Here is an 18,392-nt window from a genome sequence, read left to right as displayed (position 1 = left end):
AGAGCTTCTGAATAAGAGGTTCATTTGACCGAGTGTATCTCCGTAGGGAGCGCCAGTTTTATTGGTGAAGAAGAAGGATGGGAGAATGTGACTTTGCGTGGATTACCGATAGTTGAATAAAGTGACCGTGAAGAACAAGTATCTGTTGCCGAGGATAGAAGACTTAATGGATTAGTTGCAAGGTGCTAGGGTGCTTTCCAAGATTGATCTGAGATTTGGTTACCACCAGATAAGGGTGAAAGAGGATGACATTCCAAAAACTGTGTTTAGGACGCGCTATGGACATTACGAGTTTGCGGTGATGGCCTTTGGGTTGACGAATGCACCTGCTGTGTTCATAGATTATATGAACAAAGTTTTTCGTCCCTTTTTGGGAAAATTCTGGGTGGTATTCATAGACGATATTTTAGTTTACTCAAAGACGACGGAAGAACATGAAGAGCACTTAAGAATTGTGTTGCAAATCCTGAAGGAATGGAAATTGTATGCTAAGTTGTCCAAATGCGAGTCTAGAAGGAGGAAGTGAAGTTCTTAGGTCACGTGGTGAGAAAAAGAGGAATAGTCGTAGATCTTTTGAAAGTAGAGGCGGTGATGGAATGGGAGAGACTGACTACGGTGACGAAGGTTAGAAGTTTCTTGGGCTTGGCCGGATACTACCGAAGATTCATTAAGGGATTTTTCCGGATTGCATTACCGATGACTAAGTTAACTCGGAAGGAGGTACCATTTTTGTGGACGTCGGAGTGTGAAGAAAGTTTTCAGACTTTGAAAGAGAAAGTAACTTCAGCACGTGTTTTGATTTTACCGAAACCGCACAAACCATTTGAAGTTTACTGTGATGTTTCATTGAAGGGTTTGAGTTGTGTGTTGATGCAACAGTGAAACGTGGCGGCTTACACATCGCATCAGCTGAGACCACATGAGGTAAATTACTCAACACATGACTTGGAATTAGCGGCAATTGTGTTTGCATTAAAGATTTGGAGGCACCACTTGTACGGAGTGAGGTTTAGCGTGTTTTCTTATCATAAGAGTCTCAAGTACATCTTTGATCAGAAAGAGCTCAATATGCATCAAAGGAGGTGGATGGAGCTTGTAAAGGATTATGATTTTGAACTAAGTTATCACCCTGGAAAGGCGAACATGGTGGCGGATGCATTGAGTCAGAAGTTCTTGGCGATTGCTTGGATGAGGATCAAAGAAGAGGAGTTAGTAGATAAGTTTGCGGAACTAAAGTTGGATATTAGTAGAATTTCCGGAAGAGCTTGTCTGAATCAATTGCAAATTTCAAGTACCTTTAAGTCAGAGATTCACAGGGCTCAGCAAATTGAGCAAGAACTTCATCAATTATTTCAACCGGTTGGCAAGAAGAGGCATGGAGAATTTACTAAGGATGATAAAGGGTTGTGGAGGTATAAGGGGAGAATTTGTGTGCCGAATGTCAGAAGTTTGAGACAAGAGTTATTGTCGGAAGCTCACAACAGCAGGTTTTCTATTCATCCAAGGAGTACGAAGATGTACTATGATTTAAAGAAGATGTTCTGGTGGCCTGGGATGAAGAATGACGTAGATACAATTGTATCTAAGTGTTTGACATGTCAAAAGGTAAAGATAGAGCACTAGAGACCATCGGAAATATTACAGCCACTTGAGATTCCTCAATGGAAGTGGGAAGAAATTGCAATGGATTTTGTGACCGGTTTACCGAGGACTGGGTTGGGATTTGATACGGTTTGGGTGATCGTGGATCATTTAACCAAGTCCGCTCATTTCCTGCCTGTCCGAGTGAACCATTCTATGGAGGAATTAGCGAGATTGTGCATAAAGGAGATTGTCAGGTTGCACGGTCTGCCATCGAGCAGAATGTCAAACCATGATCCTTGATTCACATCAAGGTTTTTAGGGAGCTTCCCAAAGAGCTTTCGGTACGAGACTATGTCTCAGCATGGCATATCATTCGCAAATGAATGGACATTCGGAATGGGCTATTCAGACATTGGAGGATATGCTAAGGGCATGTGTTTTGGATCAACTGAAAAGTTGGGATCGTTACATGCCATTGGTGGAGTTTGCGTACAACAACAGCTTTCATGCGAGCATTGGGATGGCTCCGTATAAGGTTTTGTATGGACGGAAGTGCCAATCTCCATTGTGCTGGTATGAAACTGGTGAAGCAAGTGTTTTGGGTCCTGATTTGGTAGAAGAGACTACTGAGAAGATTAAAAAGATTCGAGCAAGGATTTCAACTGCACAGAGCCGACAGAAGAGTTATGCGGATCAGAGAAGGAAACCGTTGGAATTTGAAGTGGGAGAGCATGTATTTCTGAGGATTACTCTGACAACTGGGATTGGAATAGCAATTAAGACCAAGAAGCTGAATCTAAGATTCATTAGACCGTTTGAGATTTTGAAGCAATTCGGGCCGGTGGCATATCAAGTAGCCTTGCCGCCTCACTTGTCTAACTTGCATGACGTATTCCACGTGTCACAATTCCGTAAGTACAAGTCAGATGTGGCTCATGTGTTAGAGCCCGAGTCGGTCAAGTTGAGGGAGAACTTAAAGTTTCTAGTAACACCGGTGCATATTGACGACACTAGTGTGAAGAAATTGCGAGGAAAGGAAGTTCAGTTAGTGAAAGTGGCTTGGAAGTGAGTAGGAGTTGAAGAACATACTTGGGAATTGAAGTCCGAGATTAGGGGTGTTCACGGTATGGTTTGGTTCGGTTTTGAAGGAAAAAGTTATCCGATCTGAATGCTTAATTTATGTGCAGTGCGGTTTGGATTGGATGAACTTTTTTTGAAAATCCGATCTGATTCGATCCGATTACAAGCGGTTTGGATCGGTTTGGATCTGCAGTTTTTTAAATACAAAATAATAACTTAATTTATAAAGTTATATAACCTTTCCAACAATCCATCATAATAATAAAACACAATCCAACATAATAATAAAACAAAAATTCCATAAAACATTATAAACCAACACGTCCAATTGTCCAACACTCCAACATATTCAACAAGTCTTGATAAAATAATAATTCTTCAGCATCAAAACAACTAAACAAATCTCAACAACACAAAATCAAGTAATATTGCAAAGTCTTAATAAAAACATAACATAAAAAACTCCAAACTAAAAGCTGAAGCACTGATCACTAATCAGATTCATCACCAGAGTCTTCTTCATCTATTAGTTGAGGAATTGGCTCAAGTTCTACAATAAAATATAATAAAATAAATATTAGTAAGTTAAACATATTATCAAATAGTAAAGTTAATCACTATGTGAAGATAAAATAAAACATAATATTAAAGAACATTACCTTTCTCAAGTTTTTCAAATTCTTCAAAAGACTCCTCAAGGTCAATTGGCAATGAATTGGCTCGAAACCAATTTTGTGCACAAATCAAAACTTCAACTATTTTTGGAGTAAGAGAGCTCCTATATTGATTAAGCATTCTACCTCTAGTGCTAGAGGCGGGTTCAGAAGCAATCGTTGACACCGGCATAGCTAGAATATCCATCGCAATTTGACTTAGAACAGGATATTTGTAATTGTTAGAGGTCACTTTCCACCAAGTTAAAATATCAAAACTACTTGGATCAACTGGTTTCTCCAATGACCCCATGAGATATAAATCCACTTCATTTGTGTTGACACTCTCACTTGCTTGTACATCATTTTCAAATGCTGCCGCAAAGCGAACATCATCAAAGGCACTATCATCCATATCCACATCTTGGCTATGTTGTGCAGATTGGTGTGCTTGATCACTATTGAGAGCAACCATATAGCTGTTAAACAAGTCATTGAATACTTCATTCACCTTACCACATAAGAAATCAACATCCTCCTTCTCAAACAACCTTTGAAAACTCCACTCAACAAACTTAATCTTGTATCTAGGGTCAAGTACGACAGCAACAAAAATCATCATATTCATGTTTCTCAAGTTATCCCAATATTTATCATGTTTAGCCTTCATTTTTGTAGCCATACCCTTAAATAATATGTCATTACTATCAGCCCAAGTCTTCAAAGAACTAAGAATTGAACAAAAGTGATGAAAATATGAAGAAGTAGTCACAAATGTAGAACCTGAGACTTTTTTTGGTTACATCGAAAAAAATATTCAAAAACCTCATAAAACATCTTGCATTATCCCAATCTTCATTCTTTGGAATGCCCCCTTGCATCATTACAAACTCAGCATCCCTCTCACTTAACCTCTTGAAGGCCTTTTGGAATTTTAAAGCACTATCAAGCATTATGTAAGTGGAATTCCACCTAGTGGGGACATCTAATTGCACACAAGAGCAGTCTTGGATCCTAGCCTCTTTAATGCAACTTTTAAACCTATCCATATGACTAGGAGAAGTACGGACATATCTAACAGCATTTCTAATTTTATTAATTGAAGAATACATATCCTTCAAACCATCAGTCACCACCAAGTTCAAGATATGAGCACAACACCTAACATGCAAATGTTCACCTTTTAAAGGATGTGAATTCTAATCTTCCATTCTACCTTTCAAGTAACAAATGGCAACATCATTTGAACTAGCATTATCAACTGCGATGCTAAAGACTCTACTTATTTCCCAATTCAAAAGACATTTTTCTATCTTTCTACCAATTCTTTCACCTTTATGATTCTTAATGAGACAAAAGTTAAGAATTCTCTTTTGCAACTTCCAATCTTGATCAATAAAATGTGCAGTGAGGCAAAGATAGTTTAGATTTTGTACAGAAGTCCAACAATCAGTGGTCAAACACACACTTTGATTTGAGTTTATAAAGACACTCTTCAACTTATGTTTTTCATTCATAAACAAGTTCCAACAATCCATAGCAACTGAAATTCTGCCCAGAATATGGAGTTTTGGCTGTAAAACACTCATGAAATAATGAAATCCCTCTTCTTCGATAAATCTAAAAGGCAACTCATCTATGATTATCATTCTAGCTAGAGCTTATCTACATAAATCAGGATCAAATGATAAAGCAGTCAAACAATTACCCAGCCTATTTCCTTCTTTTTTAAGTTGCTGCATAACAAGTGTTTTTTGTGTGGGATCAAGTGAATCTTTTAGAAATTTTCTACACTAACTCAACAAGTGACTTTTAAGATTGCTAGTACCATTTTTATGTGAATTAGTCGCATAAGATGCTCCACACCACTTACATATAGCCCTAGATTTGGGACCACTATCATCTTTTTTAAAATGCTCCCAAGTCCAAGATCTAAGTCTAACATGTTTTCTAGTGTTACGTGTACCTTGTTCCTCAGACTGGCCAGGATTAGGTGACTCATCAGCAACATTTGCTTTGCCTCTCCTCCTCTTAGATCTAGTTCCTTCATTGTTCTGATCACTGTGCGGCGGTAGTGGCGGCAGCGATGGCGGCTGCGTCTGCATCTGAGTTTGTGGCTACGATTGCTGTTGTAGAGGCGGCATTGACTCTGACTGTCCTGAAGATTTGACTGATTCAAAAGTGGATGGATTTAGCATTGGTAAATCCTTAGTCGCTACTTTGAACATCCTGTGATAACAAAGAATAATTAATCAGTTTATGTTATTTTAATATTTTTCTCAATTAATTAACATATTGAGTTGTTACCAACATACAGATTACACAATAAAAAAATTACCTCAGGATATGAAGCTGACATTGTTGATCTTCGAATTGAAAGCTAAAATCAACCGCACAAATATAAAATCTGCAGAAGATAAAACAATAGAATTCAATTTCAATCAACAAGAACAGAATACCTAATTTAATACAAAGTTTAACAAATTTTAATAACAAGAATAACAGTACAACAAGAACAAAATAAAATTAAAACACAGTTTAACAAGTAAAAATTAAACAAGTAAAAATTAAAGCAAGTAAAAATATACCTTGAACAGTTTAACACAGATTAACAAGTAAAATTAAAATTAAACAAAATCTTAAAACAACAGAACAAAACAAAATAAACAAAAGCAAGTAAAAATATACCTTGAACAGTTTAACACAGTTTAACATCAATTAACAAGTGAAAATTGAAATTAAACAAAATCTTAGAACAATAGAACAAAACAAAATAAATAAAAGCAAGTAAAAATATACCTTGAACAGTTTAACAGGTAAAAATTAAAATTAAACAAAATCTTAAGACAACAAAACAAAACAAAATAAATAAAAGCAAGTAAAAATATATCTTGAAGAAGAGGCGGCAGCGGCACCTCGGCAGCGGCATCACCGAGGAGAGGAGGCGCCAGCGGCGTCACTGAGAAGAAGAGGCGATGAATGGCATCATTCAGAAGAGGAGCGGCGGACGGCGTTGGTGTGTGTCAGTGAGAGTGACTGAGAGTGAGTGATGCTGTGATGGTGAGAGTGCGTGATGCTGTAATGGTGAGAATGAAGAACGAAGACTAAGAGAGCGAGAGAGGGCAGAGGGGTTTCTTTCTTTAGATTAGGGTTTCAAACATTTGGGGAAGCGGCGCTAGTGACCTAGTGTGCTACGGTAAGGGTATTATTATTATTATTATTATTATTATTATTATTATTATTATTATTATTATTATTATTATTATTATTATTATTATTATTATTATTATTATTTGTAATATATGGGTTCGGTTCGATTGTGCAGAGTGGAACCGCAAACCAAACCGAACCGCAATAAAACCGATCTAAAATCCAAAAAATATCCAAAATAGAGCAGTTTAATTCGGTTTTCGGTTTGGATCGGTCCGAGTTTCGTGGTTTTTTTTGGACCGGTTTGGATCTGAACACTCCTATCCGAGATGCGGAAGGATTATCCTGGGTTATTCTCAGGTAATCACTAAATTTTGGAGATAAAATTTCTTATTTAGTGGGGAAATGTAAGAATCACGACTAATTAACCGCTTAATTTAATTTAAATTAACTGCCCAAAATAGGATCCAAAAATTTAGAATATTAATTAGGAAGTTTAAATATGATATTCGAACTCAATATATTTTTCTGAGTTAGAAAATTACAAAAAATGGCATAAAAATGCGAGCCGTTAAATTAACCGGCAGTACCGGTTTAAATCGGTCTGGTACTATGCGAGAATATTAAAAACAATAGAAAACCTTAGAAAAACATTTAGAATTGAAAACCGGACATTAATTTTAAAGGTTTGGCCAGAAATTGGGCCAAAAATGCTAACAGGTTGGACCGGATCCAAGTTGGGCCCGAGTCCAACACATATAATCCAATTAATGAACTTGACTCAGCCACAAAACACAACACATGCAGCTGAAATGGGAAGAAGGAGAGAAACCCTCTATTGACAATATTCACCTCAAACTTCCCAAGCTCATAACTTGAGTTACGGAGCTCCGATCGCCGCACCAATTGCGGCCACAGGATCACCACAAAGAGATCTACAAAACCCACCCAAGAAACTGGTAAGAAAATCTTGATTTCCCTCTTAGCCTTTCCTTCCGAAAATTCAAAAATCTTGGCTTTGATTTTGAGTAGATTTTGTGTTTTTAATTGTTTAGGTGGTGTCTAAGGTTGAGCTATTAGTGGTTTGTACTCCAAACACCATCGGAAAAGGTAAGCTTTCTCTTATCTCTTGTGAAATTATGTATTTAGAAACCCTATGTATTGATTTTATGAATTAATTGTGCATAGCTTGATAAATTGTGATAATTGGGAGCATTTGGAGTTGAATTGGTGTCTTGGTTTGAGCTTGGTGTGACCAATTGGTGATTTTGTGCATAATAAAAATTGGCCAAGGTATAGTTTTGGTTTTCTCTATTTAAAATGTAATATTTCTGGACACTTAGGCTAGTGACCCATAGGATAAGTTTGGATTGAATAGATTGTTGGATTTGATAATGTATGATGGTGTTGTTAATTTAATGAATTATGATGTTTCACCTTGATATTATTATTCATTATTGAAATGAGGCTTGAACTTGATGATTTGGAGTGTTTATAGTAAATTTTGATGCTTAATTATGTTGGTGAAAGTTGAGGATAGTGGAATGATACATTGAGTGAGAATTTGTGGATGAAATGAGTGAAATTGTATGCTTGTATGATAACGAATGACATAGAAGGTGCATGAGTAATATTTAGTCAATTTGAAACTATTTTGGGTGTAGGATATTTGGTTTTGATTGCGTTTTGGTTGTGAATTTTGGAAAGTTGAGAACCTTGTTATTTTTGGTAAAAACTAGTTTTTGTTGAACTTTCACAGATCATAACTTGAGCCTCAAAACTTGAAATTGAATGAAATTTGTTTTAAATTAAAGATTGCTTTGAAATCTTTAAATTGATATAAATTTTAAAGAAAATAGATTTTTATAGAGGAAGTTATGACTGTTTGAAGTTTGGTGCCAAAAACTAAATTCTGCAACATTTGAAATTTTTCTAAATCTAGTGTGGGCTGCATATGCGACAGGGGCCACGCGACGCGACCAACCCATTCAGGTTGGGTAACTCGCGTATGCAAAAACTGCCTGCGTATGCGAGCTAATAGATTTTCAACCCTTGCGTACACGACACAGTGCACGCGACGCGACCAAACTATTCGGGTTGGGCCACTCACGTACCCGAGGCACTGCATGCATACGCGAGCTATCAAAAGTGAAGCCTTTGCATACGCAAATCTTAACACACGACGCGAGCAACCCATTCGTGTTGGGACACTCGCGTACGTGAGCAGGTAATTGCGTACGCGACCACCCCTTTTTCACCAGCATGCGTACGTGAGGCAGGGGCTTGCATACGCGAGACCCCTGTCTTCCTGAAACATGATTTTTCTCTGTTTTCAAAGGTTCTCCTACCTTTCAAACTTCTTAAGTTTCCGTTTAAGAGTAATATCTTGTAGATGGACATAAGGGCCAATAGAATAGGATGACTTAAATAAGTGAATTTTAAGTGAAATTAGAAAATGGAGGCTTAGGTTTCTGGAGTACTAAGGACTGAATTGGTTGAGTAAGATGGCGAAGCATTGTAGTGACAGTTAATGATACGAATTGTGGAAGTGGTGAACTAATGAGTACTGACTAAAATAGTTTCTGAAAACCATTGAATTATTGTTTGTACTGAGATTGATAAGACGCCATGCGCCTAGCAAGGACGGTTGGTTAATCCGGCTTGTCGAGGTCGCGGCGGTGGCGTAAGGACAGTTGGTTTATCCCGCTTACGTTGAGATGTGAGGTCTGAGGTAGAGTATCCCGCTCGCATCCTTTTGGATCACAAGAGTGTGCCCGACACTATATCCGTGGGTAGTGTGCCTGACACTATATCCGTGGGGGGATTCCACTTTTTATTCGTGACCGAAAGGCGACATCTCCATGGAGATGTGTCGGGTTGGCAGTTGAACCGATAATTTGATATCACAACCAAATAGCACAGGCATTCATCATGTGCATATTCTATCTTTTAGTTTGCTTTGCTGACTTGTATTGTTTGCCTAAGTGTTTAACATGCCTAAATGTTTATTGAATTACTTGATATACATGCTTATACTTGTGCTTTACTTGCATTGTTATTATCTGTGTATTCTATTAGGATTGAGGAGGTTCGGAAAGAGGTAGCGATGGGATCGCATGGCGGTTAGGCTGGCGAAGGCTGTGGGACAGCGGAGAATTATTAGATTAGGAATCCACTAAGTTAGTTTACCCTTTTCCATTGTGGTTTTAAAGTTAATATTTTAAATTTACTTATGGTTTAAGCTTGAATCTTGTGATGGATATGAAGTTCTAGGATTGCCTCTGGCGTCCCGGAGTCTTATATCTTACACCATTGGGCACTGTTACCATACTGAGAACTTCTGATTTTCATTCCGTACTCTGTTGTTGTTTTTCAGATGCAAGTCGCAACCCACCTTGGTGAGTTGCCTGATGGTGACAGAGCAGAGGATCCTTGCTATGTTTTGGAAGTCTTTTGGTTTATTTTGTGTAGATCTCTCACTTTTATATTTATCTATGCCTTCGAGGCTTACTTTGAGAGAAATATTGTATAAACTGTTTTGCTTTCAAAAACTCTGTATTGTCTATATATAACTAGTCGGTTTAAATTCCGCGAGCTGCGGCTAGATCGTTATGATTATTAAACTCCTATATATCTGTATATGTCTTGATATTTGTATGTATATCGTGTGCCTTAAGTTTGTAGTTTCGTGTGAACGCTTTGTGCTTTTCAAACTCTGTTTTTGAGCTTAATTCTTTGTCGAGCTTCTAGAATTAATATTTCTTTTTTTGTGTGTGTGTGTGCGTGTGCGTGTGCGTGTACTAGCTTTAGAATTGTCGTAACATTTGATTAGCCTTTGCTTTACGACGTGAGGTAAGGTTTAGGATAATTAGGGTGTTACAATTTAAAACTAAGAAGAGCAAACTCATCGCTCATTTATCTAATCCGATTAGTATGAATTGCAAATATAAAAAGCTTTTGCGGCAAATTCTCTTATACAGAGTTTCTCTCACTTTTGCATATTCTCACATGGTCTTTATAGGACCACATTACTTTCCTCACCATAAACGATTCCTTATTTTTGGTCGTAGGTACCAAATTGAAACATATTTAGTCTTCTATTTTTGGAATTAACAAACGGGATGTAAGCTGAGAAACATGTTTATTCATTTGTTTATTTTTTTTGGTTACCCATGACATCTCCCAATCTGATAGGTCAAGAACTAATCTGTCGCGGATCTAAGCTCCGTTTAAGGGTCTGTCGCTAGCCAATGAGTTGCTGCATGCACAAGGCAGGATTCGAACCCCTAACACTTGTTTAAGCAGACGAATGAGCTGACTACTCGATCCATCCAAATTGATTAAAAACATGTTTATTTATTACTGGAATTTCATTGACGAGGTGTGCGGATATCTTTCACTTTTTTTTTGTGGTTTTGGTCTTGATTTCTTTCACTGTATGTTGAACCTTTTTTGTTCATTGTTTACCATAATGTTTAGGTTAAGTCCTTTTTCTATTGGTAATTGAGACATTAGGCTGCATTTATTTTTGGAGACAGGACATAACATGACACTAAGACAGAGACAATAGAATGGAGACACTAAAAATTATTTTTTGTGTTTTGTGTTTGGATATGATGGACAAGACACTGATGTAATGTCCTGTATTATGTTTGGATAGACATGGACAAAACTAAAATAATATGCAAAATGACTGAAATAGCCATGTAATTTCAAATTTTTTACATCGTACAAATCAATTTAATAAAAAATAAGAGTACGTAAGAGTACAAAAAATTACAAGAAAAATTAGTCTATGAACCAATAAGATAAAAATGGTATTAAAGTAACAAAATTAAAAATAAATAAAGTAACATAAAATAGAGAAGTGAATTAAATCTCCATTAACACAGCATGCCATAAAGAAGAGAATGAACAATAAAAAGGAATAAATTAATTATCCAGTCAAATAAAAAATTCTAAAAAAAAGAGAGTATCTAAAAAAAGAACACAGAGAAAAAGAACTCCGATGTAGAGAAGAAGCTAAAATTAAGAAAAATAAGAATAGATAATAGTAGAATAATAAAAAATATCTAAGGATAGAAAGGGAAAAAATTTTGATTAAAAAATCCGTATCCATCTTCTTAAATCCTGTGTCTATCATTGTCCTTCGTAAAAGAGTGGACAAAAAATATAAAATAGTGTCTTGGAGACAATGTGTTCTGTGTCCATGTCTCTACCTCCAAACACGTTTTAAACTTTCGGTCTCTGTGTCCTGTCTCCGAAAACAAACGCTACGGATTTTGTAAGATTATAATTTTTTTTGGACACGCTGTAACGTCATATATCGATAGCAGTAGCACTTTTTTTTTTGGTAGTTATAGCAGTAGCACTTTGAGTACATTGGGTATGTCACGAACGATTTGGGTAACTCACGGGCCCCAGTACCCTTCTGTCTTTATGGCCATATTTTAGCCCAATTTCCATACACAGGAAGTCTCCAAAAATATAAGAAGAAAGGGTGAGGTTTGACTGTCTGAGTTGATGTTTCTATATACGACGCCGTATGGGGGTTGTGTACTTGTGTTTCTATTTTCAACTGCCAAAAGGAAAACAGAAAAGAATTCAACTTTCTATCTATCATCAAGGTGAGTGTTCGCAGCAACTGAAATAGAAGAAATGGCGGCTGCTGCTGCTGCTAATGCTACTGCGCACTCCTTCTCGAAAGTTCTGGCAACCAATCTGCCACGTCAGAATAAACTCCATTACAGAGAACTTTCAGCTCGGGCGATTACGCCGAGACCACTGAAGCGCTCGTTTCTCGGCGCCAAGCTATTCTGCGTTCAGCCTTGCACCCTAACACCTCAATTCGTGTCTTGTTGCAACACCAATCGCCGGCGCCACCCTCTCGCTTCCACCGCCATCTCCTTCAGCCTCCCCACCGCGTAAGCCCTTTCTCTCTTTCTTCTCTTCGGTTCTCCCCAATTCTCCAAGTTATCGAGTTGTTCAGATTTGTTGTGCAGAAATCCAGAGCGAGTTTCTTCGGTTGACAACGTTCCCAAGTGAGTATCTCCAAATATAACCCACTATTATTTTTATATTTATTTTGATTGGCATTGTTTGGTTGGTTGTGTTTTGATGAGAGGAGATGGTCTGGGAAGGCTATAAAGTCATTCGCGATGGGAGAGTTGGAGGCTAGGAAATTGAAGTATCCCACTACGGGGACCGAAGCCCTTATAATGGGAATTCTCATTGAAGGTAATAATATCATTTCCTTCTCTCCAATTTCCCTTTTTTGATTGCATTTTCATATACCATTCCTCATAATATTTGCTTATCTTCTGTTGCATTCAAGGGCTTGTTACCATAATCGCTGCCACAATATTGCACAGCGGCAGTTGCAGCTGCATTTGGTACAATTTTTCATATCATAAGAGAACTGCACCTGTGACTGCAGCTGCAATTTAAAATCGATTCTTGGTTTAGGGTATCGTTTTGGGATACAACGTTATTCCTCCACTAGATGAAAATTGAGATAGATAAATGTGCAGGGCCTTGAAATTTTGGATAACAGCTTGGTTTAGTCATGTTAGTCCTGAAATAGGAGAGTATTGTTAAATTGTGCTAATCATGTCAGGTTCTATAATTTAATTTTCGATTTATTTTACCATTTAGCCATCTAATTTCTTGTGCTTCTATTTTCCTCCTTTCTCACTTTTTTCACTGCCTGTTCTCTTTGATAGAATTAGAATCTTATCTGACAACTATAGTTGGAAAGTCATCTACTTAGTTTGTATTCAAAACACTTATGGAGTTAATTCCCTCCCCAAACAAATTCAAGGGATCAAAGATACTTTATCTGTCTGATTGACTTCATTTGAGCTGGAAAATCCCACTGTTGCAAGTTGCAATGTACGTCCCATCTAAAGGCACTCATTTATATATGCACCCCACAACATACATTCTCTTGTGTTTATGCCTTTATGGCATTTCTTATGTTTCAGTGTATTCTAGTTATTTGCATCCCTTGCAATGTTACTATGTCTTTCAATTTTATCTTTAGATGCCAAAGTGACAGATCTTTTTCCGGGCTGTAGGAACTAATGTAGCTGCTAAATTTTTGCGAGCGAATGGGATTACACTTTTTAAGGTGCGTGATGAAACTGTGAAGTTGCTTGGGAAAGCTGATAGGTTTTTCTTCAGCCCTGAGCATCCTCCATTGACTGAAGAAGCCCAGAGGGCCCTTGATTGGGCGGTTGATGAAAAATTAAAATCTGGTTAGTTCTCACCCTTTTCTTATCCGTTGTTATTTTTTGAATGCTTCTTGTGTTCCCAATATAATTTATGCATTCCTAGTTTTGTATTTGAAATATAAGTTGCTTGAGGTTTAAATTTTGTTTAGTTTGATAGTTTGTTTTGTTTCACTCTCTGTCTTTGTCTCTGTCTCTGTCTCTGTCTCTGTCTCTCTCCAACATTTAGTTTGGTAGTTTGTTCTGTTTCCCAATTATTATTATAAGGAGAGATGTCTGATGTAGGATCAACATGACATTGCACTAACCAGTAACCCATGCTGTGTATGGAACCTGATACTTTTAGGCCCTGCTTGCTCATTTTATATTTATGATTTGTGTAAAAATGTTCACTTTTGGGGTTAGGATCTAAGTAAATTACATAGATAAAATTCACAAGAGAACAGAATGTGGTAATAGTTGAGTTTGCCTGGTACATTTTTATGTTTCCCCCATCAGAGGTATTGCCCATGATTCTAGTTCATTCAGTTATTTTCTATGAAATGACAGATTTGTTTGTAATAGCTGTCAAAATTTTCTTTTGCAGTTCACTGATAATTTATTTAGTTTATAAATTGTCTTTCTGACTTTAATAATAAATGAGACCACAATACAATCATGATCTTTGATTAAAACCAGTGTAAATCCCCTTTGGAGTCTTGATGAATTTAAGAATGATTTCGTTTGATTTTAACTTATATTTAGAATTGCGTATCTTTCTAATGGTTAACCAAAAACCATTTTTGATTCCCTAAAGTGCTGACACATTTTTTTTGCATCATAGTTACTGTTAACTGTAGACGGTGTTTGCTTATTAGAAAAGTCTTGTTATAATGTGATGATGGTCTTAATCATATTCCTTTTTTTGCTAAAAAGAAAAGAAAAGAATGCACGTGTTTGCTTTTAGTTACTTGTCCACATGTTTTGTATTTCATTGCTATGTTGGATACAAGTAAGAAATTATTCAATATTTCTAGAAAACAACTTCCATTACAGGTATATAGTGCTTTTGTATACATTTTCAAGGATAATATCCTTTTGCAATATTTTCTTATTTGCCAATAGTTGGGATTCATCAAATGATATGATTCCCATCTACTGTTCTATCCACAAAGCTATAAGACATTAAATAACATATTTCCTAAATCCATCTTTGACTTGCAGGTGATGGTGGTGAAATAACCACAGCCCATATACTTCTTGGGGTTTGGTCTGAAGTGGAATCCCCTGGTCATAAGATATTGTCCATCCTTGGCTTTAATGATGAAATAGCTAAAGAGCTGCAATCATTAATTTCTAAACCCAGTTTCAAGGATGATTGATGTTGAGCTTTTAGATCTATGAAAAAAATAAATTTGATTTGAGTGTATTGTGATAATTAATTTGATGTAATTGTATAATAGTTGGATAAACGGGCTTTTTATGCCCTGTTGGTTAATTTACTAGTTTCCAAAGATGAAGTCCCACTCACTGTATCCACTGATAACTTTTGGAGGATTCACCTTTTTCAATAGTTTTTAGGGAAAAAACAGTGTGTTGTTTCTCATTTTCATTGGATACCAAGTTGATTGGATGAGGTAGGTTCTACACCTGATCTAATTGTTGAGAAAAGTTGGTTTTTTGCCCAAGAAATGGTGAGGAAAAAGATAGTTTTTTATACAAGAAAATCCTAGATCAAAGAAACACATGGGGTGTTTGAGACGTTTCAAATTTGCTCTCAGCCCCACACCAAATATTTGGAGATATACATGCATTAAAGGGGTGATAAGGATGTTAGAACATACTTCTAAACTTCTTCATGGACATGATTTACGTCATGTCTTGGAACTTCCTGCACCTGTGCACAAACCAATATTTGAGCTTTGGCAGCTTCATCCATCCAATTTATTCTTGCAATGAATGTTAATAAAAAAGTAAAGCAGCTAACAACACCAATCAAGAGCCCTACGAACAATCCAGCAAGACCTAGGTGAAGCTTAAACGCAAAAACCAAATCCAAAGGAAGTGCTATGAAATAGAATCCACAAAGATTTGCGTACATGCCAAGCCAGGGTCTCGCTGTTCCTCGGACTATGCCACCACAAATATTCAATGGAAAATTGAACACTTCCACGAAGGCCATCAGCAACATCATCTTCTTCACTCCCTTTATAATGCTGGCGTCGTGGCTGAACACTGCACCCCAAGTTCCCCTTGCAGCAACCATTACCAAGCTGCCGATGCTTCCTGTGATGATGGCAATTGCCATGGACACGCATGCTGATCGGTAAGCTTGGCCGGGTTGGTTTGCACCAAGCTCGTTTGAGACACGGGTGGATACAGAGGTGCCTAGAGACAACATCACTGAGTAAAGCAAGTAATCAAAGTTGAGCACTATGGCTAAAACTCCAAGCGATTGCTTCGCACTCGACAAGTGCCCGGCAAGTAAGACAAGAATCTCATAGCACCACCACTCAAGGCATGTGTTGAGGCAGCATGACCCACAAAGCTTGAGAAGCACAATCCAGTCGATGATATTCTGATCCCACCACCCTCCCTCCTTCCACCTGCTTCCATTTCTTTTACTACATTCAAGAATCCAAACATAAGTAGCCAGCAGAATAACAACCACCAAATCGGTTATCCAAACTGCCATCGCGACTCCTCGGAGCCCCATGACCTTGGAGAGTAGTATGTTAACCGGTACATGAAAAGCGAGCGATATAGCGGAGCAGAACAAGGTAGGCAGGGTAATGCACTGAGAGCTCAAGTATGCTCTCAAGGGACAGAGTAATGAGGTGACAACCAAGTTAGGTAAGAGATAGCTAACATACGATTTGGCTACAATTGCTATTTCTTGTTGCTGGCCAAGGAGAATCAAGATCTTATCAATGTTAAGCCACAAGAAAGATATAGGAATTGTTACCATTAGCAACAAAAGAGTTGTCATAGGAAGGGTCTTGTGAAGGAGCTTAATGTTCTTAGCTCCATGAGCTTGTCCGCAAAGAGGTTCCATGGCGCCACATAGACCATTCAACACGGATAATCCGGTGACATTAGTGAAAGACAAGCCGAGGGCTCCGGCTGCCAGGTTAAGCTCGCCGAGGCGGCTTAAAAAGGCTGTAGTAATGGTTGTCTTGGCAAACCAAGACAAGTTCATGGCCACTAGAGGGAGGGCTATTCCACGCTGAGCTCGAAGCTCGGCGAGCACCATCTTGACAAGAGGATGTTGTGGAGGTGGTGAGGAGGGATGTGACAGTACATGTGGTTGGTTAACCTTATCGGTTATGGTTTGGTCGTCTTCTCCCAGTGACATCTTTGCTGAGATAATGGTTTTTGGATGATATGTGCATGCCTATAGTATCCAATTTTATTACGTAATTGTGTTAGTTCATGATATTTGCTAGAAGGTGAGTGCATGAGTTTCGTGATGGGTGGGACTTGGGAGTTGTCGTTTTTTAAGGAGGAGGATCATATTCAGTGCTATCATCAGCAGGTAACTAGGATTTTGTTCTTTGCTGAAAAATAAAGGTTGTGTGGGTTAGCGATTTGATTTATATAATTTGTTTTTGTTGTCCATTATATTTTTCAGTCTGGTAAATTAATAATTAATTTATCGTAAATTTAAATTTTATTTAATAGTTTGTCGTTAACTAATAAATTACTGTATATACGAAACAAGATTCAAATTCTCAACACTTGAGTGGACAAGTGAGCTAACTGATCAAGCAAAGTTAGTTTGATTTGATTTATATATAAAAAAAGAAAAACTCAAAGACTAATGATTTAAATTTATATTAATCAACACAGCAACCCAATATTTTTAATCCAAAAGTTTAACATCTTATTTTTATCTAATACTTTTAAATATTATTAATTAATTAATAATTAAAAATAATAAATTATGTTAGTATATAATGCCTTATGAGTGTGATCAAAATGCAATATCAGCAATATGCACTTGAATTATTGCTTATACTGAGTAAAAGACCTTGGGCAATTTGTTGGGGTATGTAGACAAATAAATAAATAATTTCATGAACGAACTTAACGTCACTCAATCATGTAACCTCTACAACTTCATCACGTGTAATTAACCTTCTATACTTTTATTTGGTAAAAGGAAACCTTCTGCCCGGCTAACTATTTTCTATTTAAAGCTCATTAACAACATAAATTAGGAGGGAAATAGAGTCTAAATTATGCGTATTGGAAGTACCAACTCCATTTTCCATAAAAAATTAACCTCAATGATAGAGAAATAAATTTGATGAAAAACAATATTCGTAAATAGTAATAGTATAAATCCACAATAACTACATATACAGTATCACACGGACAATTATATATGTTAATGATCAAGCTCTTTGGGTGAAAGTAATGAAAACGAAGTATGATTGTGGGGACAGCTTTATTCCAAAAGTTATTAAAAAACAAAGTGTTTTAATGCTTAGAGAAGTATTCTTAAAATTTGGGACTAATTTTAAGCAACTTAATGTGAAGGATTGAAAATAGAAAGAGTATTAGATTTTGAAAAGCTCATTGGATATTTGGTATTTCACAGCTGAGCAAGTTATCACTGGAATAATTCGAAAAAGATAGAGCTGACGAGGATTTAGCAACCTATGCTATAGCAGAAGGATGTTGGGATTTGGTGAGGTTAGCCCAGCTACTTCCA

At 37.0% G+C, this 18,392-nt stretch overlaps 5 protein-coding genes across 7 annotated transcripts; 3 read left to right on the top strand and 2 right to left on the bottom strand.

The window, feature by feature from the left end:
- Window positions 1-1,143: 1,143 nt before the first annotated feature.
- On the top strand, window positions 1,144-1,623 carry LOC140182505 (uncharacterized). Its single transcript, XM_072229126.1, has one exon. The coding sequence runs from the start codon at window positions 1,144-1,146 to the stop codon at window positions 1,621-1,623; it is 480 nt and encodes a 159-aa protein (XP_072085227.1).
- A 481-nt stretch (window positions 1,624-2,104) lies between these two features.
- Window positions 2,105-2,653, top strand: LOC112721797 (uncharacterized). Its single transcript, XM_025772848.1, has one exon. It carries the CDS (start codon window positions 2,105-2,107, stop codon window positions 2,651-2,653), a length of 549 nt encoding a protein of 182 aa, XP_025628633.1.
- Window positions 2,654-3,155: 502 nt separating this feature from the next.
- LOC140182496 (zinc finger BED domain-containing protein RICESLEEPER 3-like) lies at window positions 3,156-5,422 on the bottom strand. Its single transcript, XM_072229085.1, has 4 exons — window positions 5,184-5,422; window positions 4,143-4,478; window positions 3,324-4,045; window positions 3,156-3,214 (listed from the first exon to the last, which is right to left on the bottom strand). The coding sequence occupies exons 1-4, from the start codon at window positions 5,420-5,422 to the stop codon at window positions 3,156-3,158; spliced, it is 1,356 nt and encodes a 451-aa protein (XP_072085186.1).
- Window positions 5,423-11,989: 6,567 nt separating this feature from the next.
- On the top strand, window positions 11,990-15,189 carry LOC112803490 (ATP-dependent Clp protease ATP-binding subunit CLPT2, chloroplastic). 2 transcript variants are annotated; one of them, XM_025846990.3, is made up of 5 exons: window positions 11,990-12,391; window positions 12,470-12,508; window positions 12,595-12,704; window positions 13,544-13,723; window positions 14,900-15,189. In XM_025846990.3, exons 1-5 carry the CDS (start codon window positions 12,126-12,128, stop codon window positions 15,055-15,057), a joined length of 753 nt encoding a protein of 250 aa, XP_025702775.1. In that variant the 5' UTR covers window positions 11,990-12,125; the 3' UTR covers window positions 15,058-15,189. The 2 variants fall into 2 exon arrangements, with proteins under 2 accessions (XP_025702775.1, XP_025702769.1); XM_025846984.3 differs by having other exon boundaries at window positions 12,031-12,391; window positions 12,592-12,704.
- A 178-nt stretch (window positions 15,190-15,367) lies between these two features.
- On the bottom strand, window positions 15,368-17,404 carry LOC112803485 (protein DETOXIFICATION 56). 2 transcript variants are annotated; one of them, XM_072198205.1, is made up of 2 exons: window positions 15,775-17,387; window positions 15,471-15,572 (listed from the first exon to the last, which is right to left on the bottom strand). In XM_072198205.1, exons 1-2 carry the CDS (start codon window positions 17,028-17,030, stop codon window positions 15,545-15,547), a joined length of 1,284 nt encoding a protein of 427 aa, XP_072054306.1. In that variant the 5' UTR covers window positions 17,031-17,387; the 3' UTR covers window positions 15,471-15,544. The 2 variants fall into 2 exon arrangements, with proteins under 2 accessions (XP_025702761.1, XP_072054306.1); XM_025846976.3 differs by having other exon boundaries at window positions 15,368-17,404.
- Window positions 17,405-18,392: the final 988 nt, after the last annotated feature.

This window comes from Arachis hypogaea, chromosome 1, assembly GCF_003086295.3.
Source record: "Arachis hypogaea cultivar Tifrunner chromosome 1, arahy.Tifrunner.gnm2.J5K5, whole genome shotgun sequence".
Classification (NCBI taxonomy): Eukaryota; Viridiplantae; Streptophyta; class Magnoliopsida; order Fabales; family Fabaceae; genus Arachis; species Arachis hypogaea.
The sequence above is the reverse complement of the archived record's forward strand: the minus strand, read 5'-3'. Positions and strand labels throughout refer to the sequence as shown.

What these genes read in the sequence shown, in the direction of transcription:
- LOC140182505 (XM_072229126.1), top strand. Translation starts at nt 1,144, where the DNA reads ATGGTGGCGGATGCATTGAGTCAGAAGTTCTTGGCGATTGCTTGGATG.
- LOC112721797 (XM_025772848.1), top strand. Translation starts at nt 2,105, where the DNA reads ATGGCTCCGTATAAGGTTTTGTATGGACGGAAGTGCCAATCTCCATTG.
- LOC140182496 (XM_072229085.1), bottom strand. Translation starts at nt 5,422, where the DNA reads ATGCAGACGCAGCCGCCATCGCTGCCGCCACTACCGCCGCACAGTGAT. An exon ending in AATGCAAGATGTTTTATGAG is followed by an intron (nt 4,046 to 4,142) that starts GTTTTTGAATAT and finishes TTCAATTCTTAG; the next exon opens with TTCTTTGAAGACTTGGGCTG. An exon ending in ATTTGAAAAACTTGAGAAAG is followed by an intron (nt 3,215 to 3,323) that starts GTAATGTTCTTT and finishes ATTTTATTGTAG; the next exon opens with AACTTGAGCCAATTCCTCAA.
- LOC112803490 (XM_025846984.3), top strand. Translation starts at nt 12,126, where the DNA reads ATGGCGGCTGCTGCTGCTGCTAATGCTACTGCGCACTCCTTCTCGAAA. An exon ending in TCGGTTGACAACGTTCCCAA is followed by an intron (nt 12,509 to 12,591) that starts GTGAGTATCTCC and finishes TTTTGATGAGAG; the next exon opens with GAGATGGTCTGGGAAGGCTA. An exon ending in TGATGAAAAATTAAAATCTG is followed by an intron (nt 13,724 to 14,899) that starts GTTAGTTCTCAC and finishes TTTGACTTGCAG; the next exon opens with GTGATGGTGGTGAAATAACC.
- LOC112803485 (XM_025846976.3), bottom strand. Translation starts at nt 17,030, where the DNA reads ATGTCACTGGGAGAAGACGACCAAACCATAACCGATAAGGTTAACCAA.